This window comes from Trematomus bernacchii, unplaced genomic scaffold (assembly GCF_902827165.1).
Source record: "Trematomus bernacchii unplaced genomic scaffold, fTreBer1.1, whole genome shotgun sequence".
Taxonomy (NCBI): domain Eukaryota; kingdom Metazoa; phylum Chordata; class Actinopteri; order Perciformes; family Nototheniidae; genus Trematomus; species Trematomus bernacchii.
In genome coordinates, this window is record NW_022987402.1 from 106,457 (window position 1) to 132,743 (window position 26,287).

The 26,287-nt window shown below is 42.7% G+C and overlaps 1 protein-coding gene and 1 non-coding gene across 4 annotated transcripts in view; one reads left to right on the forward strand and one right to left on the reverse strand.

The window, feature by feature from the left end:
* LOC117486918 (synapsin-3-like) overlaps positions 1-26,287 on the reverse strand; it is a 131,494-nt gene that overhangs the window by 15,612 nt on the left and 89,595 nt on the right. For all 3 annotated transcript variants that reach the window (XM_034135529.1, XM_034135521.1, XM_034135513.1), the window contains one exon: positions 1,659-1,722. In XM_034135529.1, coding sequence (XP_033991420.1) covers positions 1,659-1,722 — 64 coding nt within the window. The remainder of the gene's footprint in view (positions 1-1,658; positions 1,723-26,287) is intronic.
* On the forward strand, positions 5,268-5,339 carry trnaq-uug. Its single transcript has one exon. It is a non-coding gene; the product is annotated as a tRNA-Gln (tRNA).

Here is a 26,287-nt window from a genome sequence, read left to right on the forward strand (position 1 = left end):
TGTAGGTTAATACTTTAAGTGTGAATCTATACGCCTACTGCCTGAATCTGCTTTATGGTTTTCACTTTCTTTGCTTAATTTATTCTGTTTTTAATTCAGCAGGTGAACCTATATGTTCATAAAATAGTGTGTGTGAGCTTAACTGTGTGTATTAAACTAAAACGGAGCATTTTCTGTCAGCTCAGATTTTATTTTTTAAACTGTAGTATGTGCTCATGTGTTTCAGTGTTGGTGTATAGGCTGCTGCCTGAATATGCTTCATGAAAGGCAGATCTTCCTATCAATAAAATAATGGTTTCTTCTTTTCTAAGGTCACATTGTTCTGTTGTCTTACCTAATACACTTAATTAGTTTTATTGATATTTCTTTGCTCTTGTATTTATTTACATTGCATTTATAACGGAAATAAATCAGGTTACTGATAACATTTTGAATAGGTAATTAGTAATTATAACAGAATACATTTTTAAAGTAACCCTTCCAACCCTGGTTATACTGTATATGTGAGGTCTAGTGTGGAAATAGCAGAGTAGAAATGCTAATTCATTTCCTTTGAATAACTCACTATAAGCATTACAAGTTTTTGTCAAAAGCAAAGAAGCAGCGATGACCCCCCCCCTCCCACATGGTGCTGTCCGTTCTCATAGCTCTGTGAGGTATGAGGGTTAAACGAGGTCCTGCTCCACCAGGTCCTGCCAAGTCCCGCCGGGCCTGGGGGGAAATTCTATAGCATGTCTGGCTTCTGAACAGGAAACCAAGCCCATGCAGACAGACGAGGGACAGACATATAGTACGTGTCTCCCTCTGAGAATCAGAAGACGTGGAGGGAGAGACACTGAGGAAAATGCGTGTTGTGGATCATAAATTAACGTGATGAAGCTGAACCCATTTTTGGAAACAAATCATCCACACTGTTCTCTTCTTATTATGTAATCAACTGAGATGATAGACAGCATTCTTGCAGCAATCATGTTATAACGTGCAATCTTTCAAATGTGCATGAAAAAACATCAAAAGTAAAACCGGTTGTGGATTGTTCTCCTTATCAGTGGTGTGTCTGTGCTCCTCAGCCTCTGTATCATCAGATATCATATCCTCTCAGTGAGAGTTAACCAGCAGCCCACACTGATCCTGAAGCTGTGATTCGGCCATCATGACTGATTTTAAAGATGTGCTCCAGTCTGTGGAAACTAGAACAAACAGGTTTAGGTTTTCCAATGTCTCGCCTGCTTTTTGAACCGCAGACCAGTCAAAGCCGTGGTGATAATATCACATGTTTGATTTGCATGACTGGAATCTAGACAAATCTGAGTGTGAGCCTGTCATCTGAGCTGCTGAGGGTGGAAATCTGAATTTGTAGACTTGTCTGAAAATGTCAGTAGTTGCCGCAGACTCTTTTCATAACGAGTTTAAAAAGTCTGCTCGCATCCCAAGTGCTTAAAGGAACAGGAAATATAATATATCGCTTTCTTGCCAAAGAAGCAGATTGATCTGCTATAAGTCTTTTGAATATGAAGCGAAATGGACATAAGGAATAACAGCTAATGTTGAGGTTTAGGGTACATTGTAAAGACTGGGGTTTGAACTGTGTGTTCTGATGGAGATTAAAGAACTATTGGATGTGTGTGAGTGTTTTTGGCTCCAAAATAGGCACTCACCTTTCCCATTCCAGCGTAAGCGTGGCCCATCTTGACCACCAGAGGGCAGGGGGGGGGGTGTGACCTGCAGACAGAACAACATCACATTAATGCTGGGTGTAGAACATGATACAGGTCCTACGCCAACAACAGGTCAGAGGTCGGATTTTGAATGCATTTCTTTTACGTGAAGAGGCAGGACAGGGTGTAAAGGTGATTATTATATGGAATCATGAGTGTGTACCACAATCTTTGGACACACCACTGACACATTATCACACTGTAAAGGTGAATTGTTAGTGAACAAACTGCTAATTAGTCATCTGCAGCAGCTACTGAGCAAAATATGAATTCATTTGGGATGTTTCTGGCCTATATGTAAATACTTAATGATATTATTTTGACAGTTTGCTGTTTGAGTCTTGACAGCAAGTGTACAGTACAGATGGCTAATCTGCTTTTTGGGGCTGTAAACTCTGAGATACAACACTAAAACGTGCTGAGACATAACTACAAAATACAAAATACTATTTAGTAATGCACACCAAACATTGATGAGGCATTCTGGCCCTCAGGCCTTTTTAAAGATTTATAAGATCTAGCAAGATTGGTGTTTTTTGGCCCTGGGCCTTCTTTGAGATCTTGTTGAAGGCCTGAGGGCTGAAATAAAATGAGTGGGTTAGCATGAACAACACACTACACATCCAGTTTTAGTATAAATAAATACATTTATGCAGCTTTAATTCAAATTTAAATGCAAGCAAAATGTGATCCTGACTATTAAAAGTGGGAAGTTAAGGGATTCTCTGTGTTTGCACAGGATGTAAACACTCAGAGCAGTACTTGGTGTTCTAAATATACAGAGAAACAGACATGTGGTAAACAGAACATTGAGAGACAAATCTATTTCCTTTGCAGCTGATCTGGATGTGTACAAGACGTTTGCAGAAGCGTGGCCTTGTAAAGAAACACATTAGCTCTAATGCCACCCATCTGAAGCATCAGCTGCTCTTTTAGGAGGCATGCGGGGGAGATGGAGGAATGTCGGTTTATTACCCAATAGAAGACAACAGCTCATTGGGATAGGTTTGTTAAACTCTGACAGACACATGTTATTTCTCATGGTTAGTAGGATTAAAGAAACATCAACAGATCACTTCAATCCTCCCTGTGGTTTAAACGCCCCCTGATGATCCCACTGATATGAGTGTTAATGGTCTGTAATGTAACAGGGACTTTCCACTTTCAGTAGCACTATCCCTGACGGGTAGTGATGGAAGAAGTACAGAACTAAGGCCCCACTCACACGGGAACGTTTGCGTTTATGCACAGTATGCGTATTCAAAAAAGTCTTCCGTTCACATGCATTTGTTTCATTTAACGTGTCTGTTCAAACGAGGCCGCTGGAAACACTGTAGTACATATGCTGGGACTGTAAGTGGCGCTGTAACTTCCGCCAAAATACACCAAAAGCAGCGAAGAAGAGCAGCCCGAGCAGCCCCGCCGCAATGTTGCCATGGCTACCCTTCTGTTTATGCCCCGCGGTGTATTTAGCAACATGTAGTTCATGTAATTCTCCATGTCCACTTGTTGCTGATGGTTGTGGTAGAGGAGCTGTAGATGTTGCACTAATATCTGTAGCATGGTCAGTAGCAGTAGCACTAGCAGTAGCTACTGACAGGAGGAAGTGTGTGTGGCGATTGCTGGTATTCAGCGGGATATAGTCATTTCCTCAGCATATGGATAAATGCAACGGGGAAGTTAACTGAAAGAAACCGAATCTGTGGATATTGCATCGACCGACCAAGAAGCACGTCTCCGTGGAGAGGACGGCTCAGAAAGAGAGATATTCTCTACAAACACCGGGTGAGATCGCTCCTTTGTCAATATAATGGATCAATGCATGAAATCTGACTCTGTTTATTTTGTTTAAGGAGTATATTGGGCGTTAACAATTCTGGTTTGCCTTTTATAATATTATTTCATTCAAGAACCCCTTGTGCGTTTAATTAACTATTTTTGATAGTTGCTACAGCAGTGAGCAGGAGAGGTGGGGCTATCGCTATTTTTTCAGGAAATATTCGTATAGAGGTGATTACACGGACTCGGTTGACCCCCCAGAGCGTTTCGTTTGCAAATCTATCCACCTTGGGACCCGTTATCGTTTGTGGGGTCAGTTTCTATCGGCCTCGTGTAAATAATAGGGCTATACGATACAAGCAGTTTTCTCCTCGTGTAAACGGCGCCTTAATCTTAAGGAAGAGCAGCAATGCCAAATTGTAAAAAACATAGGTCTCAAAATCTTACTTAAAGCTCACCTATTATGCTATATTTGAACAATGTATTATAGGGCCATATCTATACAAAACATGTCTTTGAAGTCTTTTGCTCAAAATACCAAACAGATCACCCATTCTAGCCATGCCTCATACACCTCTATTTCAGCCCTGTTAGAGAAGTGCTGATTCTGGGTCTGTAGCTAAGGGGCCACGCCCCCTTTGGGGCACACATGCAGCAGAGCTGCAGAGAGAAGGGTTACAGCAGAGAGAAGCAGATTCCCAGCTAAATGCTGCCGTGATAAGATGCCATATTATTGTATTATTCTTCCAAACCACATCAAGGATTATTTCTGAAACAGTATGGAGCTCAAATGCTTTTCTCTCTTGTGGGAGTACCTTTTATATCTGGCTTTTTTACACATATTCTCTCCAGTACAGGTTAGCTCTGAGTGTTAGCGGTGCTTGCTAATGTAAAAAAAGACCATATTACGTCCAAACACGTTGCGCATTGTTCCTGATAGCAACGTTTCTGATATGGCCGTGGGTGTAAAGCCAGCCCACATTTCAGATATTACGTCATATCGGCAGCAAATCTGGATCAGCTCCGTTGTTCCCCCATTTTTAGAGATTTGGGTACGGAGGAAAAGAGAGAGGGTTTTATTTTCTGACACTTTGTGAGTTCCCTGACACCGGGGACACATATTTATGTATAAAAGACATCAAAAAGTGCATTTTGCATAATAGGGGACCTTTAAGTAAAAATAAAAACATATTTGCATCAAAATATACTTAATTACAAAGTAAAAGTCCTCATTAAGCATCATATATTAATTGACTGTTTCTGATTATTGATGCAGTAATATGTTCATCACAAAGGTGGAGCTCATTTACATTACTTTATATACTGCTGCTGGATATCATGACATATGTTAATGTGTTCTGATTAGTTTATTATATTTTGTATTATAATCTGACGCAATAACTTAACTAAAGCTGTCAGATAAAGGAAGTGCAATAAAAATACAATATTGGCATCCAAAATGTAGTGGAATACTACACACCTCACAAAAATGATTCTTCAGTGCAGTACTTGAGTATATGTTCTTCATTATTTCCATCACTTCTACTGATGTAATAACTTTGAGGCCCCGCCAGGTTACAGCGGGCTCTCAGGTCAGGTTTACAGCGATTAAGATAAGGAATACAGTTATTTTATGATCAGTCATTGATGTTTTGATACAGATACTGCAAATAAAACACCAAATAAAGAGTTAGCCATAGGCCATAATTCACCTGTAGTCTGTAATACATGGTAGAAAATCAGTCATTCTGCATGACACTACTTTTGTAAGGTTCCATGGTGTAATGGTCAGCATTCTGGACTTTGAATCCAGTGATCGGAGTTCAAATCTCGGTGGAACCTGGTTAAGTCTTTACAGAGATATACATACAGACATATATAATAAAAGTAAAATATTAATCAGATACACATTTTTTTGTCTGGCAGTGGCTCAGTCAGTAGGGGCTAGGACTGTGAGCTGTAGGGTTCAAGTCCCCGAACAGACCTACATATGGAGTGTGGACTGGTACTTGGAGAGGTCCCAGCTCACCTCCTGGGCCCTGCCGTGGTGCCCTTGAGCAAGGCACCGGACAACCCCCCTCACTCCCCACTAGTCCTAGTACTAGGATGGGTATAAAGCAGAGAACAAATTGCACTGTGTGTGCAGTGTGCATATATGTGTGACCAATAAAGAGAGTTTCATCCTCAAATTCTTCTTCTTTAGTTTTGTTACTTTAAGTATATTTGGATGCTAATATTGTTGTACTTTTACTTCAGTACAATTTAAAATGCAGGGCTTTTACTTAAACAGTATTCCAACACTGAGTCCCTCTTCCATATCTGGACAGATGTGGTCATTGCTGAAGGCACATCACAAAGATAATGTAGATGTAAGAAGTTTGACACAGAGGCACGAGGCCTGATCCTGCACTATCCTGTCCTCTCATATCGGGAGGAAGGGAACACCTAAACAGCTGCGACCATTTCAACCAAACCCCCCCCCCCACGGTTGACAGCACGGTGCACAGTCATGTTGTGTTGCCGTCAGCTGGTTCCGCGCTGAGCCTTGATCCGACATGGAGCTGCTGGAGCTTCTGTTGACAGGTCTGACAGCGAGGGGGGGGCCGACACGCTGCCAAGATACAGTGTACTCTCATTATCTCCATTCTGGGGCTGGATCAAGGAGTCCACTTTGTCATTCACTCCAGTGCTACCACATTACTCCTGTTCTGGCTGCCTTACACTGGCTCCCTATAGAACACAGGATAGAATTTAAAATTCTTCTTCTCGCCTACAAAGCCCTTAATGGGCAGGCGCCATCTTACCTTAAAGAACTCATTATACCCTACTGTCCTACTAGGACATTGCGTTCCAAGAATGCAGGGTTGTTGGTTGTTCCTAGAGTCTCTAAAAGTACAATGGGAGCCAGAGCCTTTTCTTATCAAGCTTCACATTTGTGGAATCAGCTTCCAGTTTGTGTTCGGACGGCAGACACCCTGTCCGTTTTTAAGAGTGCGCTTAAGACCTTCCTTTTTGATAAAGCTTATAGTTAGGGCTGATTAGACTCAGCCCCTAGTTTTGCTGCTATAGGCTTAGTTTGTCGGGGGACACCTTACTTCTTCCTTCTCTCTGTCTATACCTGTGTACTCTCATGTTCCGAATAACCCAGCTTCCCCAAATTTCTTTTTGGTTTCTATATACGCCGGGATCCAGAGTCATGGCTGATCGTGTTGCTGTAGTCCTGAGTCCTGGATCGCGAACCCTGGATCTTGAGTCGTGGCTGTGCCTGCTGCTGTGGTCCTGGATCATAAGTCCTGGATGGATATCCTCGTGGATTCATCTTCTTATTATAGACACATGCATTTCCAAACATTTGGACTACCTATGTTGTAAATGTATTATCTTTTCAATTTACACACGGCATCTATTGCACGTCTGTCCGTCCTGAGAGAGGGATCCCTCCTCTGTTGCTCTCCCTGAGGTTTCTCCCATTTTCCCCTTTAAACTGTGGGTTTTATCCGGAAGTTTTTCCTTGTAAGAAATTCAGAGTCAAACGGGCGTGGTTTGCATTCCGCACAGCCAATCAGACGTACGAACTATTTTCTCCCACGACAGTCCCTGCTCTCTAGCAGGGACTGAAAAGCGGGTCGGACGAACTAATTTGAGCTACTTTAGTTCCTGGGGCTTTTTGGTGTGAACGCGTGGGAAAAGTACTCCAAAGAAAAGTACTCCAAAGTACTCCGGTGTGAACGCGCCTAATAGGCGCGTTCACACCGGAGTACTTTGGAGTTTGTTTTGTTGGAGTTTGTTTCTGAATCTACTTTTAGAACCTTCCCTTCTTGAGTAATGAGCCTTAATGTATCATATTGTGAAATGAATGAATGTATTAAATCACCCACAGAGAAGATCTGGAGTCAGATTGCAGAATAGAAAAACAGTATACACTGTATAGTGAATATGAAGAATTTTGGAAAATAATGGAACTCATATGGCCGTGTTGTCTGAGAGATTTTACATCTATTATGTGTAGACTCAAAGTACTCAAACTACCTTTTACTTTGCATCATGTACAGTAACAACTACAGAACTGGATCTGAATAAACATACAGGGTTGTGTTTAAGGATAACCATTGAGATATTGGGGATCGGCAAAGTCATCTACCCAGTTTAAATGAAATGTGTGTTTTTTAATGATGAAGACCAGGATGTAATAAAAAAATAGCTGAAGCGTGCAGTGAGGCAGCACAGACCCAGAGCCCCACCAGGGAAGAAAGGAGCCCCTCTGATGTCTATGGCTCATTCTTTGATTGTTAAGGTAAAGCAACAACATAGGTAAGGAACAGTAACCATGTCGTTTTTCATTTCTGTAAAAGGATAGTGGACCTCCAAGAGACAGATGTAATTGAATGATCAAAAATGGAGCAGCAGAGAGGGATTTTTGGAACCACTGTAAATGTGACAAAAAAATAACTCCTTATGAATTTGTCTCATTTCTGGTAGGAAATAAATTGGCTTATCACAAATGACTTCATAATGAATGTGGTTGTATGTTTCCCAAACACTAAGCAGCACAAGGCCAGTCAGAAGTTCGGGACCTCAGCAGTAACGTGTGTGTGTCATATGACGGGGGATAAGATGCCTGAGGGTTAGCGAGTACCTGAGAGGAGCAGCACAGTGTGTGTGTGTGTGTGTGTGTGTGTGTGTGTGTGTGTGTGTGTGTGTGTGTGTGTGTGTGTGTGTGTGTTTGTTTGGGTGGAAGGGGCTCCAGCCTCCCACTCTGTCTGGACATATTCCTCCCAGTCATTCCCGTCACCGTGGCAATGACGGCAGACGCTGAACACGGAGGGGAGACGACCACATCCTCCGCCCGATGAACCGGAGCGGCAGACATGCGCTCACTTTTGTTTTCTGTGGGACTCTCAGAACATAAACATGAGATTGCCTCAGTTCAGGAATATTTACATCCGTTACATCACATGTAAGCCATAAAGAGAGCCAGACTGTCAGCAGCTTCATAGTGGCTGTTCCAGGGTTTTAAAACCTGCTAGCACTATAAAGGGGCAAAGTGAATGTCATTTAGGAACATCTGGTTCGAGGAAGGTTTATTTAAGATGGGATTGTAGGGACTACTAGCAAAGGGCATTTGTGTAGTACTGTATCAAAGGACCTAACAACTAGTTACAAACGGCAGCTAGGTCAGTAGTGCATCAGACTATATAGCACTCCACTCACCCCTCTAGTGACAGTGTTGGACATGCAGGGCAATAGAGGCATTGCTCGCATGAAGGAGGGTGTATAAAGAGGCGGTATGAAGAGCGTCACATTTTGCATGGACAAAAGAGTTGATCAAACCCAGGATTTTCAGTGTAGACCGCAGTTTGTGTCACATGGGAAACTCAAACTCTAATACATACCATAAATGACATTCCGCACATAGGGTACCTTACAGAATATGCTGGCATTGTGTTACGTCACCTGCTAGAGATGCAGTGGCGTTTTTATATGTACAAAAGTGGTGGGGCACAAAAAACTTAGATGTCTATATATAAGCTTCTGCAGTGACGTGCAGTGAGGTTCATGGCTGGTGAGGCACTGGCACTGACTCTTCAGGTTTACAAATATTATATTTTGACCTAAACCAAAATATAATATTATTTTCAAAAGCTTTTTTTGTCTGATGCTTCGATTAATTTTAAACAGACAGTTCAACAAAAGGATACCCAAAAAATGTCATTTTATCATTTAAATATTGAATTGTTCTCTCTTAGTAAGATCCCATTTTCAATAAAATGGCGGTCTTACCTTGACTTGAAGATGAAGTCCATTTGCCTATCCTTCTGGACAAACATTTCTATTACTTTTTTGTAAAAGTCCTCCTTATGTTCTTGTAGTTTCAAAAGTCTATCATAAATCTAATCCATAGATTTATGATAAAAAAATTATATAAGTAGGGTAGACATGTGGATGTTATCCGGCTAATCAAAACGTGCATTTATCTAACAGGTACGTTTCCCACAGATCTTATTTCGAGCTATTTTCTAAAATCCTCTGGAGAAATCTCATTGCTTTTTTGTGCTTACTTCCTGGTTTTAGGACGCGCCACTGCAGCTCTCTCGTCTCCTCTTCACACAGCACACTTTTCGCGGCACACGTACTTACAGCCAATCAGCTCTGAATGATTTGAGATGACGTATGGTGGGGATGGTAGCTCCATGCCCCTCTGGTCATTATTTTTTTGCCACACACATTTCATTACAAAATACTCTGAGCATGCGCAGTGAAGTTTTTACAGTCACCGTTGACTTCACAGCGAGAGGAAGGGGCATAATCAGGTTTTGTCCCACATGGCTCTAAACAGCACACACTGTGACTGTAGACACACTAATTAGAAGAACACAGACTAAAACAGCAATGTACAGACGAATCAGATGATTAAACATGATCTTAAAATATATTTTATATATTTTTTTTTTTTTTTTTTTGCATTTTTGTAATCATTATTTGTAATACTTTCTGCTGACACTAGGTGGGGCTGTGCCCCACCTGCCCCTAATGACCAGTCGCCACTGTAGAGATGCAACGACTGCCACGTCTGGCATAATTCCTATTACCCCTTTATTGTGACTACAGGCAGTCCAAACAAATGACCAACTACTTTGAGTGTGATGAAGGAGGCCATTGATAGTTAAAGATATTGCGATGGAAAATTGTTGCAGGATTGCGGTTTTAAATGTGCGGTCAACAGGAAGTTCCGGCTCCTGCTCTCCCGCTCTCTTTCTATACAACACCAAGCTGAGCAGCTGGGTGCAGCCAGGTTAAACAACCACTACATCCACGCCCACCACCAATACTACGTAACAAATACTCAATAATAAATAAAAGCACATAAACCTTACATTTGGCTCCTACAATATTTTTTAAAGTCTTGAATTATGGTTATAATTGCAACTTTTTTCTTTCTGACTTTAACTGACTGCATATACAATTTCTTTTGCAACTTCTCTTTAATTGAAAATTGTAATCCAATGTCATGTTCATAATAAATCATGTAAAGAACTAACATGAAATAACTGTGGTCAATGGGTCCTAACCAAGTGTCAGTAGGAGTGACACCCTAATAAACCAGGACAATGATAGTTGAAAAGGTTTGTTTTGTACATAATTGTACATTCATTCAGGAGAGTCACAGAGATAGCGTCCTTACTAGCTTGGTCACTCAGGACACAAGCCTGTTCACCTTTAGAAGATGGGATTGTACCTTCAACTTCTGTTTAAAAACTTGCGTGAAACTGTTTATTTTCCACCTAAAAAACACTTTATGGTAAGTCTTTATTTTACAGTGATTGCTATTCTTTACAAGATTGTTAAACAAAACAGGTTTCCATTTAAAAGAAACTTGGCGGCCATTAGCCAACGTGAGCTCTCAGATGTGGAAATGTTGGTTAAAAACTTCAGCTCACTGTTTGGTCCCAGCACCACTGTGCCTTTTGTTCCCGGCAGAAATCTGTAAAAGGCATCCAGTGTGGTAAAGACGTTAAGAAGTCACATGTTAAAAAGCTATTTATATAGTTGGGGATTTCACCAGTCTAGGTTTTATTCTCCAACACACAGGCTCTCCTCATTTACAGTAAATGTGCCAGACGACCAGACCTGGCACTTGATGGAAATACTTCAGGGAAGCCCACCCCCCCCCCATCCCTCGGACTGTCTGAGTGTGAGTCACTCAGGATTGGTGGTCAGGGTCTGACGTGAATCTGCTTTCCTAACTACCAAACACCTCCATGTGCCATTCCAACCCCAAAAGTCTTCATCCACAGCAGACCTGAAGAGTGCAGAGCCCCCTGTGCGTGCACGTTGAACAATGCACCATGACAACAAAGAAAGTATCTATTTATGATATATTGATAAAGGTGGTTCACATACAGTTTTGGTATCAATCACAAACATCCCTCCATTAACAGATACGTTTGTGGTAAGTATTTCTTGCCAAATATGTATGATCTCATGCAGTGTAAGAAATCATGTCTAACTATGTATTGTTTATAGTCACATTGAATATTCTGATTCCTTTTGTTCAAGTTTCTTTCAAACACTGTTATCAACTTTAAATCCGAACAACATTTAGGGATTAACTGTGTGATCTGATTATGTCTCAAAATCATATGATATTAATAAAGCTTTAGGGGTTATAAATCCATAACCTTACTATGAAATAACTACAGCCTGTCAGTAAGTACTTTACAATAAACTGTCAAAAGTAGGTGGAGAAAAGCATGAAATGTATATATGTATATAGACATGTGTGCTACAGTATATGGCGGGATTTAAATGGTCTTTATTTCCAATATAAATCTTATACTAAAGGTAAGTACAACTCCAATAAAGTATTAAACATAAAACCAAGCAAAAATGAGTGTGAGCAGATCTTTGGTGGCACATGTATGATCCAACACACACATGGTGCATTCATCCTGCATTTATGATCTCTTACTTTTTATTATGGCCACTCAAAGCTGCCACATCAAGGAGGAGACAGGAGGCACGATGGTCTGGGCAGACGAGGAGAGCAGAGGACCCCGACCCACAATCCTTTTCAAGAGTCCGACCACAGAGGGACCAAAGGCAGCCGGCCACATCAAACCCTGCTGAGGACTAAGTGAGCCTCAGGAGACCTGTGATGTTTATCAGGCATGTCTGCTAAGTTACTGCCTGAATCCATACACCTGACAGGAATGGGTTCAGGGCTCTTTTAAAGTGGGACATGTTTGAGTGTAAGCTTTCACTTGAACTAATACAGGTTAGATACGTTTGGAAGATAGCTTAGAAGTGCAGAAAAGATTCTGCATGATATTAAAGTGAAGGGTTTAACTGTATGAACATACGTAGCAATGAAACTGGAGAATCAAACACATATGACAGTATCATGGTTACACACACCACTTATTGCCATCAGTAGGCTTGGAATAAATAAAATAAAAATGTTATAATTTTAAAGATTGTTCAAAGGTTGCAGAAAAACATTGTATGTCATGCTTTCAAATGGGTACCAGCATCATTTGAAATGACTGACTTGACTTTGAACTCTTTTGCTGTGACTTAAGAGGATCATAAACTCTCATTGGAAGCTCTCCAGGCTCTCGCCGTAGGTTTTACACATGCCTACCAGTGGCTCTAACAATTCATGTATATAATCATCACAACGTCACATTGATTAGTACAAATGACTAGTTATGATTGTGTCAGGATGCTACTCAATGCATTTTTACTTGGCAGGAGTTTTTCGTTCATCACTAAGTTGAAAACAACAACAACGTGTAGTTCATACACAAAGATGTTTGTATGGAATAAACAAACTAGAAAGATAAATCAAGTTAAATAGTAATCTTTAGAGGGGCTGGTCAAATGATCCTTAGACAGAGACAAGCTAGCTGCCCCCTGTCTAGTCTTAATGCTAAAATAAGCTAAGCGAAGCGAAGCTAAGCTAACCAGCTGCTAGCTTCATATTCTGACTAAAGAGAGGTGTTGAACAGAAAGTGCTGCATTCCTTTCATTTCACTTGAACAGTCTATTACTGTAAACCTTTATATTTCATTTGTACGTTTAGCTACCACTTTTCATCTCACACAAATCAACGTGAGGATCTTTTATGATCCTAATCAGAAATGTATTATCTTGTATTTGGTGCCTTTGTATTTAAAATGAAAAACAACAGATGTGGAGCAGTACATGTGGACTAACCTTCAGAACAACTTTTACACACGTTCCAAACTGTGTGACCCAAGCATGACACATCCAGTAGTTCCTGGGTACGCCCACATAACTGACTTTTACGAGTTGTCATGGTAACCACCCTGTGCCCATTGTGTTAAAGTGTGTACAGTAAAGACCTTTTAATGGGGCATGGTCATTATTGTTGTGGAATTTCAGCTCATCTGGCTTCCATTAGAGTCCGTCCTGGTGAGTTTCCATAAGGAAGACAGCTGTCAGGAAAACACAACATAATCCTAAGGATGGAAGTTTCCAGAGCGGGCGCTTTCCTGACAGCATGAGGTGCTGAGCTGATGGAGAGGTGACGGAGAGGCTGGAAGCGTCTTCTGGTGGTCGAACCACCTGCTTCCTCATCACATGTTGCTTAGTAATAGGGAGAGGAACAACTCGGAAAACTGCTACTTCACGTAAACCAGAGATTTAGGCACTAAATACTCAAAGTTATGATTTATGCTTTTAGAATTGATAAAAATGGTCTTTCTGGGTTCAGATCACCAACACAGCGCTGCAGGTCACACACAATTTCCCCAAAAACAATAAGAATATTGTTAAGTGTTTTATTATAGTTGCCATTGCTGTCTGTTTCATTGTAGAGGTTTCATTCAACAGTGTTTTAAGAATAGTGCTGCATTTAAAAATAGTTGGTCCACCACTTTGGTCCAAACTGAATTATGTCAACAATTTTTTAATTGACTGCCATTCATTTACATATTTATTGTTGCCTCAGGATGAATTGTATTTCTTCATTCATTGCGAGCATTGTGGGGGTTCATCCTTTTACTGAACACCACAACCTTTACACACATATACATATATATATAAATAAACCTCACAAAAACTGCTTTCATAAGAGTTCACCGTTATATCTTTGTGATCCCAAAAGTGGTAAATAGTACAGATGGTTAACCAATATCATTTAATAACAGAACACTACTCCAGCCCAGTCCATTTGTTCTAAATAAACAGAGATCTGAAGTGTTAAGTACATGTCCAGACTTTACTAAAGCAGAGCTGTTTCAGACCAGTTTCTCTGCGGTCGTGCACTAATAAGGACCTGGACAGGCCTTATTAGTGCTAATCAATTCACTAACCTACATTCCTGCCTCAGAAGGAAAAGGGCAGACGGGCCTCGGGCGAGCCGATCCTGCAGAACCCATCAGTGCCACATTCCTCTGTCTAAGAGGAAAAGGGATGTTTCTTTCCCATTTTCCAGGGGCTCATGCACTATTTGTCTGGGGAAAAGTCTGAGCAGGAATGAGGTGACTGTGTGCAGTTTCAGATTCTCTGTTCCATGATCCAGAGACTGACTGGAATCACTCAGTGGTTTCAGCTCAGTGATGCTGGCGAAAACAACCATGGATCCAAACATGTCTCTGTGAGCAACACGAAAGATAGAACTGTAGCTCAACAGCCAGGGAAAGATACATTTCTCTGTGTTGGTGCCTGCCCTCTTCTCCAACCCACTGCTCTTCATGAGATATTCACTCACAGGGAGGTCAGAGTTCAGGGTCACACATTGCTGGCACTTCTTGCCCAGGATTAAAGCCGTCTAGCGAGCGTACAACACATTTGTGGCTTTCCTTCATCATTCCTTCCTGCCCTGATATATCCTGTCTCTGCAGTAAACACATGAAATGAAGGAAAGCCAAACATGCAGCTTCATCTCTCAGGATACAAAGCAGATGTCGGAGTCTGACTTTAAAGGTGTGGATGGGGAGTTGCTTTACTGTCACACTGCTGCACTCAGTGGCTTGCCATTGTTTATTTGCAACATTGTTGAAAATGTTTCCGCTTTCCAAAGCAAGTTATTTTCAAAAGCAGCAACAGGAAAAGTGGGAGGTTAAACGGTAACACTCCTTTTTTAGAATTCATAACAGTCGCACAGATTTCAGATGTATCTTTAGATCCAGCATGACTCAAAACATTCTAAAGACATCAGAATCTGTAAATATTGAATAAACCACCAGAGAGTTGCTTAGAAATCATGGAAAGAGACACTTCTTACTGCATAACTCCAGAACCTGCCTAAGAATCATTGCATTCTTACGTTTTTTTCTGTACAAAAGTAATCACATGATGTTGTGTGAAGATCCTTTGGTACTGTACAGCCAATAGCTCAAGATTGTACCTTAAGTATTATGGGAACTATAGTTCCAATGATGAACCATGATTATCAGCCAAATAGAATAAAGACAACAAATAATAAATGTGAATGACAGAAGTGTATTAAACACAGTGTGAGAGGTTTGAAGAAGAAGCAGCATATTAAAGCAGACAGAGCAACAGGTGAACGCACAGAAGCTGCATTCTGTAAAACGGATACAGTGCTACTGACACACTCATCATAACATGACAGCATTAGGTCATGTTAAGAAATGGTTCCAGCTTCCTGTTTCAGATAAGGCACAGTGAAGTCAGCAGGTTTCTGACAGCAGAGGAAGGAAAGCTGGGGTTCTGCAGAGCCCACCCGTCAGCACTGTTTCACATTCAGACTCATTCAAAGGGAGGAGAGAGGAGGAACATCAAGGGGACGATGTTTAGGAACAGCTGGATGCACTAAAGATAGTCTGTATTCGAGGCTACACACTACAGCGTTAACACACTACAGCAGGAACACTACAGCGTTAACACACTACAGCAGGAACACTACAGCAGGAACACTACAGCAGGAACACTACAGCAGGAACACTACAGCGTTAACACACTACAGCAGAACACTACAGCGTTAACACACTACAGCAGGAACACTACAGCAGGAACACTACAGCGTTAACACACTACAGCAGGAACACTACAGCGTTAACACACTACAGCAGGAACACTACAGCAGGAACACTACAGCAGGAACACTACAGCAGGAACACTACAGCGTTAACACACTACAGCAGGAACACTACAGCGTTAACACACTACAGCAGGAACACTACAGCAGGAACACTACAGTGTTAACACACTACAGCAGGAACACTACAGCAGGAACACTACAGCGTTAACACACTACAGCAGGAACACTACAGCGTTAACACACTACAGCAGGAACACTACAGCGTTAACACACTACAGCAGGAACACTACAGCAGGAACACTACAGCAGGAACACTACAGCAGGAACACTACAGCGTTAACACACTACAGCAGGAACACTACAGCAGGAACACTACAGCGTTAACACACTACAGCAGGAACACTACAGCGTTAACACACTACAGCAGGAACACTACAGCAGGAACACTACAGCAGGAACACTACAGCGTTAACACACTACAGCAGGAACACTACAGCAGGAACACTACAGCGTTAACACACTACAGCAGGAACACTACAGCAGGAACACTACAGCGTTAACACACTACAGCAGGAACACTACAGCGTTACACACTACACAGCAGGAACACTACAGCAGGAACACTACAGCAGGAACACTACAGCGTTAACACACTACAGCAGGAACACTACAGCAGGAACACTACAGCAGGAACACTACAGCGTTAACACACTACAGCAGGAACACTACAGCGTTAACACACTACACAGGAACACTACAGCAGGAACACTACAGCGTTAACACTACAGCAGGAACACTACAGCAGGAACACTACAGCAGGAACACTACAGCGTTAACACACTACAGCAGAACACTACAGCGTTAACACACTTACGCAGGACATACAGCGTTAACACACTACAGCAGGAACACTACAGCGTTAACACACTACAGCAGGAACACTACAGCGTTAACACACTACAGCAGGAACACTACAGCAGGAACACTACAGCAGGAACACTACAGCGTTAACACACTACAGCAGGAACACTACAGCGTTAACACACTACAGCAGGAACACTACAGCGTTAACACACTACAGCAGGAACACTACAGCAGGAACACTACAGCGTTAACACACTACAGCAGGAACACTACAGCGTTAACACACTACAACAGGAACACTACAGCAGGAACACTACAGCAGGAACACTACAGCGTTAACACACTACAGCAGGAACACTACAGCAGGAACACTACAGCAGGAACACTACAGCGTTAACACACTACAGCAGGAACACTACAGCAGGAACACTACAGCAGGAACACTACAGCAGTTAACACACTACAGCAGGAAACACTACGCAGGAACACTACAGCGTTAACACACTACAGCATGAACACTACAGCAGGAACACTTCAGCGTTAACACACTACAGCAGGAACACTACAGCGTTAACACACTACAGCAGGAACACTACAGCGTTAACACACTACAGCAGGAACACTACAGCGTTAACACACTACAGCAGGAACACTACAGCGTTAACACACTACAGCAGGAACACTACAGCAGGAACACTACAGCAGGAACACTACAGCGTTAACACACTACAGCAGGAACACTACAGCGTTAACACACTACAGCAGGAACACTACAGCGTTAACACACTACAGCAGGAACACTACAGCGTTAACACACTACAGCAGGAACACTACAGCAGGAACCCTACAGCGTTAACACACTACAGCAGGAACACTACAGCGTTAACACACTACAGCATGAACACTACAGCAGGAACACTACAGCAGGAAACACTACAGCGTTAACACACTACAGCAGGAACACTACAGCAGGAACACTACAGCGTTACACACTACAGCAGGAACACTACAGCAGGAACACTACAGCGTTAACACACTACAGCAGGAACACTACAGCGTTAACACACTACAGCAGGAACACTACAGCAGGAACACTACAGCAGGAACACTACAGCAGGAACACTACAGCAGGAACACTACAGCAGGAACACTACAGCAGGAACACTACAGCGTTAACACACTACAGCAGGAACACTACAGCGTTAACACACTACAGCAGGAACACTACAGCAGGAACACTACAGCGTTAACACACTACAGCCAGGAACACTACAGCAGGAAACACTACAGCAGGAACACTACAGCGTTAACACACTACAGCAGGAACACTACAGCAGGAACACTACAGCGTGAACACACTTACAGCAGGAACACTACAGCAGGAACACTACAGCGTTAACACACTACAGCAGAACACGACAGCTTGTAACACACTACAGCAGGAACACTACAGCGTTAACACACTACAGCAGGAAAACTACAGCGTTAACACACTACAGCAGGAACACTACAGCGTTAACAACTACAGCAGGAACACTACAGCAGGAACACTACAGCAGGAACACTTACAGCGTTAACACACTACGCAGGAACACACAGCGTTAACACACTACACAGCGTTACACACTACAGCAGGAACACTACAGCGTTAACACACTACAGCAGGAACACTACAGCAGGAACACTACAGCGTTAACACACTACAGCAGGAACACTACAGCGTTAACACACTACAACAGGAACACTACAGCAGGAACACTACAGCAGGAACACTACAGCGTTAACACACTACAGCAGGAACACTACAGCAGGAACACTACAGCAGGAACACTACAGCGTTAACACACTACAGCAGGAACACTACAGCAGGAACACTACAGCAGGAACACTACAGCGTTAACACACTACAGCAGGAACACTACAGCAGGAACACTACAGCGTTAACACACTACAGCATGAACACTACAGCAGGAACACTTCAGCGTTAACACACTACAGCAGGAACACTACAGCGTTAACACACTACAGCAGGAACACTACAGCGTTAACACACTACAGCAGGAACACTACAGCGTTAACACACTACAGCAGGAACACTACAGCGTTAACACTACAGCAGGAACACTACAGCAGGAACACTACAAGCAGGAACACTACAGCGTTTAACACACTACAGCAGGAACACTACAGCGTTAACACACTACAGCAGGAAACACTACAGCAGGAAACACTACAGCAGGAACACTACAGCAGGAACACTACAGCGTTAACACACTACAGCAGGAACACTACAGCAGGAACACTACAGCAGGAACACTACAGCGTTAACACACTACAGCAGGAACACTACAGCGTTAACACACTACAGCAGGAACACTACAGCAGGAACACTACAGCGTTAACACACTACAGCAGGAACACTACAGCAGGAACACTACAGCAGGAACACTACAGCGTTAACACACTACAGCAGGAACACTACAGCAGGAACACTACAGCGTTAACACACTACAGCAGGAACACTACAGCAGGAACACTACAGCGTTAACACACTACAGCAGGAACACTACAGCGTTAACACACTACAGCAGGAACACTACAGCACTACAGCAGGAACACTACAGCAGTAACACACTACAGCGTTAACACACTACAGCAGGAACACTACAGCAGGAACACTACAGCAGGAACACTACAGCGTCGTTAACACACTACAGCAGGAACACTACAGCGTTAACACTACACAGCAGGAACACTACAGCAGGAACACTACAGCGTTAACACACTACAGCAGGAACACTACAGCGTTAACACACTACAGCAGGAACACTACAGCGTTAACACACTACAGCGTTAACACACTACAGCAGGAACACTACAGCGTTAACACACTACAGCAGGAACACTACAGCAGGAACACTACAGCAGGAACACTACAGCGTTAACACACTACAGCAGGAACACTACAGCGTTAACACACTACAGCAGGAACACTACAGCGTTAACACACTACAACAGGAACACTACAGCAGGAACACTACAGCGTTAACACACTACAGCAGGCACACTACAGCAGGAACACTACAGCAGGAACACTACAGCGTTAACACACTACAGCAGGAACACTACAGGAACACTACACAACAGCGTTAACACACTACAGCAGGAACACTACAGCAGGAACACTACAGCGTTAACACACTACAGCAGGAACACTACAGAGTTAACACACTACAGCAGGAACACTACAGCGTTAACACACTACAGCAGGAACACTACAGCGTTAACACACTACAGCAGGAACACTACAGCGTTAACACACTACAGCAGGAACACTACAGCAGGAACACTACAGCAGGAACACTACAGCAGGAAAACTACAGCGTTAACACACTACAGCAGGAACACTACAGCGTTAACGCACTACAGCAGGAACACTACAGCGTTAACACACTACAGCAGGAACACTACAGCGTTAACACACTACAGCAGGAACACTACAGCAGGAACACTACAGCGTTAACACACTACAGCAGGAACACTACAGCGTTAACACACTACAGCAGGAACACTACAGCAGGAACACTACAGCGTTAACACACTACAGCAGGAACACTACACTACAGCGTTAACACCCCTACAGCGGGAACACACTACAGCAGGAACACTACAGCAGGAACACTACAGCGTTAACACACTACAGCAGGAACACTACAGCAGGAACACTACAGCAGGAACACTACAGCGTTAACACACTACAGCAGGAACACTACAGCGTTAACACACTACAGCAGGAACACTACAGCAGGAACACTACAGCGTTAACACACTACAGCAGGAACACTACAGCAGGAACACTACAGCGTTAACACACTACAGCAGGAACACTACAGCGTTAACACACTACAGCAGGAACACTACAGCGTTAACACACTACAGCAGGAACACTACAGCGTTAACACACTACAGCAGGAACACTACAGCGTTAACACACTACAGCAGGAACACTACAGCGTTAACACACTACAGCAGGAACACTACAGCGTTTAACACACTACAGCAGGAACACTACAGCTGTTAACACACTACAGCAGGAACACTACAGCAGGATTAACACACTACAGCAGGAACACTACAGCAGGAACACTACAGCAGGAACACTACAGCGTTAACACACTACAGCAGGAACACTACAGCGTTAACACACTACAGCAGGAACACTACAGCGTTAACACACTACAGCAGGAACACTACAGCAGGAACACTACAGCAGGAACACTACAGCAGGAACACTACAGCGTTAACACACTACAGCAGGAACACTACAGCGTTAACACACTACAACAGGAACACTACAGCAGGAACACTACAGCAGGAACACTACAGCGTTAACACACTACAGCAGGAACACTACAACAGGAACACTACAGCAGGAACACTACAGCAGGAACACTACAGCGTTAACACACTACAGCAGGAACACTACAGCAGGAACACTACAGCAGGAACACTACAGCAGGAACACTACAGCGTTAACACACTACAGCAGGAACACTACAGCAGGAACACTACAGCATTAACACACTACAGCAGGAACACTACAGCGTTAACACACTACAGCAGGAACACTACAGCAGGAACACACTACGTGTACTGGTAGTTATCATAATTAAACACATTATAAATAAATCAGGCTGTACAAACCTTTTAAATGTTTCAATACCAGTAATGAATAATCTCATCAGCATTGCATCTCACACATGGGGAAACTCCTTATAATTAGCTGATAACACTCAATATTATTTGGGGTAACTAAAGGCCGAATTGTGCAATATCCAAAGAGAAACAGACAAAGACGAAAGTGTGCGTTCGAACTTGCAGTGTTACGTGTTGCTGGTGAAATGTTATCAAATCTCTCAGGGTTTTTGTAGATATGTGCTAAAGTGGTCATAATAGTAAAAAGTCCACATAGAAGAATAAAAAAAAACTAATTGGTTAAGATGTTCCGCATTATAAGTGTATATTAATCTTTTATTTGTGTATCTATTAATTTAAAAAAGAAATCTAATTACTAGCTCAAGACATATTCATATACTTGAATAAATTGTGTTAACAAAGGAATGCAGAACATTTCTACTTCTGCCTCATGATTTAGGAGTATATTCACTCTTAATGGTACCTGCTTTACCTAACCCAACGATTAGCCGTATGTTTCTTACATTTAAAGTTAGCACATTTTTAAGCGAAGTGATTACATGTAAAGTCAATGCAAGGACGCAAATAACGCGATCAGTATATAGTTATTTAGGCATCACTTTGATACGTGTACTACATTTAAATCATGGAAAATGTATTCATTTTGTTGTTGTTGTTGGTATACATGCCTCCCTCCTCACCAGCGCGTCTTCTGTGAGTGGCGATAGTTAACATAAATAAATAATGACCTCATTCTGGGGCACAGACCCTCATGTACGGAAACACTACACTTAAGAAATGTTGACACAAAATCCCACTACATTACACCCAAGAGAGAGCAGAGTGTTTGAGAAACAGATGTTTTTGTAAGGCATTTGCATTATTTCAACAAAGGTATCTATTTCTTACTAAAATGAACCCCCCCAGTACAAACAAAAGAACAAACACATCAGTGGGTCGAGTGTTTTTACAAAGATAACAGGAAGAGATCCCCTCTCCAAGTTTAACTAGAGGCTGTTATTATATGCAGTCTAAACATATTTAGGAATTCTTGTGACTTCCATGAGTCCATGCTGTGTGTACTGTTTGTGTACTCTCCTGTCAGGTTAATGGTGGATTCAGCTGTGGTTTGTCCAGCAAATCCTGGTCACCTCTGGTCAACAAAGCCCACACCCTCTGGTCTCAGCCAGGGGAAGGTTCATCACTACCCACGATACATTGTCATCCAGAGGAAATGCTTTAATAGGAACACTCCCAACAACAGCACATCATAGCTCAGAACAAATATTGGTGAAGTATGTGGGATCTCCCCATTGAGAGTGCTGTATTTATATTTTTCACCACATAGCAAACGCAGACATGTTATGGTTCCAAACCTCAGGGTCGAAAATCCTGCACAGTTCCATAGTTAACCTCAGGGGTAAGGCAATATTAAAAAAGATAAGAAAATCATACAGCCTGCACGTTTTCTTGTCAAACTCGTACCAGAAAAGAAAAAATAACTTTGAATCCAACCAGTGAAGTGAAACTATTTGAGAAAGAACACTTAATGACTGTAAGCCAAATATTCACCCGTTTAGCTCCACCAACCAATTATCTAGCTCTTTAGCTGCTAAATGCTGCACTGGGTTCACAAACTAGTCATTTACTTGAATGAACTGCTTTTTTGCTGAAAATAAATACCTGTAGAGTGGTAAGACTTAATGAAATAACTATAAATGGTGTTCCTTTAAACTAAAACAAAAAGCTGAAAGACACTAAAACGCTCGGTCAATAACTGCAGAGTTGGGGGATTGCTTCTCTATGGATTTATGAATGACGCCTCTTACCTTTTAACATGGTTATTTGATCAATGTTCTATACAAATATGTTAATAAGAGCAGCTTTTGATATGAACGTCCATTGTAGAATGGAGTCTGTGCTGCACACAAAGTACAACACTGTTGAAGCAGACTGAGGCCTACGTGATCACTCTCAGGTCTCTCAGGACTCTTTTTGGTTATTTCCGTGGCATCTCCACCTCCCACCAACACAGTGACATGATACTACTTTTAAAAAAGAAAAGCTCTACTCCAAGCACAGTTCAGATGAGTCATTCCTAAAACAGTCACTCATTAATCGCCTCCTTCCTGCAAAACATCATGGGTTGATAACTCTCAAATGGTTTGAAATGAAACTGTACATCTGCTCAGAGAGAGGAAACATCAGGGCTGTCCTGAAGGTGTGATGTGATGTCAAAATGTAGCTGCTCCACCCTCTGACTGTGTGACATGTGGACCCTGTGACCCCCTCGAACTCTGACCTCCTGCTGACTCACTGGTTCTCCCTCGACCATCTTCCCTAAATTAAATTTCTCTGTCGTCCTCCCACACACACCGTCCCCTGCTGCTCAGGTTTCTGGGAAACACCGTTTTTTTACAGTTTTCTAAGCAGCAGAGACACTGGAATGATTAACTGTGTCTACCTAATGAACTCTATGTGAGGCAAACGGGCACGCTATTATACTTAAAAGGAATAACACACTGGTTTATAGAGGAGCAGTACGGGTAAACACACTTTGAACTCAAAACAGTTTCAGTGGTTATCTGATGAACAGATATTGCGTTCAGTTTCAATCTGTCTTAGAGCACTTTACTGTAAATACTGCATTCCCAATGTTATTAACAGTTACCCTCTTATCAACTTTATTTTGTTTTGTACTCGTGAAGGATATATCTGTGGCTGGAGCTAGAAAAGGGTCCACTACATTCACCACCGTTGGCCTCTTGGTGCAGTTATAGTACCGCTCTTTCACTTGAAAACAGCTGAACATAGTTGAATCTAAAACAATGAGCTGAAAGATGCTAAACCTCTCTAGTTTACAGTTCTGGATTTTTTACTTTTATATTTAAAAGTTTTACTTTGGCTCCATGCACCTGACGTCATTTATTTGTGAGTCAAGAGCACACATATTAACACATTATCACTCTTTATTTACTCACGTCACCCCAGGGAATTAATGTAATTCAAACTTTAACAGCTTTATTTTAGGTACAGTGGATGACCTAGTTTGCAGTATACAAGCGTTATAAGACTGAAGCACTTTGTTTTTACTGCGTTCAGCGTCAGACCAGTTTAGGCATTCCCTCAACCTAAAGGAATTCCTCACAGCTATTTCCATGCTGTCATATGCCCTTCTCTACGGTTAGGCTTGGTGTTTCATGCCGTAATACAACGTAGTCATTTTGTGGGGATTCCTGACCACACACACTCCAGATATGTCCAGCAGGAACAAAAGGGGACCCTGTCTGAGCACGGAGCGCTGCGGCTGCGTTTGGCCAGCCGGAGTAGGAAGTTACTGAACGTTCATCATATTTTATTGCAGGGGGAGTCCCATTGTGAGGGGGATCAGGGGTCACGGCCATGTTTGTGTTTCCTACTCTGATCTCTTAACTCCACATCGGATGACAGCAGTGCTGGAGTTAGAAAGCGTTGAGCATCTATTGGAGTGGAAAGACTGAGCGGCTACTGAAAGAGCCACCAGGCCTCCGTATCTCACTTCCTACTCCTCTGGGAGGACCAGCACGCCAGTCACACAGCCAGTATCTCAGTGTACTGACAGCTACAGATACTGGGCTTTGAGCGCACTTCCAACTATTCAGCCTCCATTGTTCAGATCAAAGCAAAAATAACAGCCAAGGCTATCTAATATCATGTCAGTCTAAACACTAAATAGTGCATGATCTCCTCCGCTCTCCTCCCTGGCTGCAAGTGGCTGCCTGAATCCGCTTTAAGACCCTTTTACTGGCCTACCATGCTGTGAAGGGATCAGGTCCTTCCTACATTCAGGACATGGTTAAACCATACACTCCAGCAGGGAGCACTCTGCATCGGCCAATCGGCTCGCTGCTCCCTCACTGAGAGTGGACCCATGTGCCACTCAAAAACAAGCCTCCCTATTAACATCAGGACAGCAGGAGGTTTATCTTCCATCGCAGACTGAAAACGTACTGGTTTCCACAGCACCAATAAATATTCAAATACATTCTGTTTGTAGAAATAAGAATGGTATGGCTTATTCAAAGAGGCCCTATTATGCTCTGTGGGGTTTTCCATTTCCTGTGATGTGTTATATAGGTTTTGGTGCATGTAAATTGTCTGCAAAGGCTACAATCCTTGTGTTCCCTCCAGAGGGAGTTTCTCTCCCACACTCCGCCACCCAAGAAGTTGGAGAAAGATCCGTCACCGACCCACCAGATCCTGAATCCTCCTCACGACCCGAGTATTAAGGTCACACTATTTGCAAATAGGAAAACATCCAATTACAACCCTCCTCCTGTGACACGACTCCCACTGGCCGTCCTCGTCACAGAGCGGGGGTCATCCTGTCCGTCATCCTGTCCGTCCCACTTAGCTGCAGCGGGTGAGTCAGCTGGACGCTCTCCCTCGCTCTCCCTCGCTGACCGGCCCCCCGGCGGGTGCTATCTTTTAAAGTTTCTCCTCTTCCTGTGTGTATTTAGCGGCTTGTCAGTTGAATGAAAGGTATTTCCTCTGAGTCACTCCTCTGTTCTCTTTTGTCAGCCCAGAACCACGCAGGCCCGGCAGACTTCCGGTACACAAAGCTGTCCCCCCCCCCCCCCCCCGGCAGCCAACCTCAAATCATGCCTTTTTTCTATAATTGGACTTTTTCAGATGAAATGCACTTTGCACTGCTTTATGC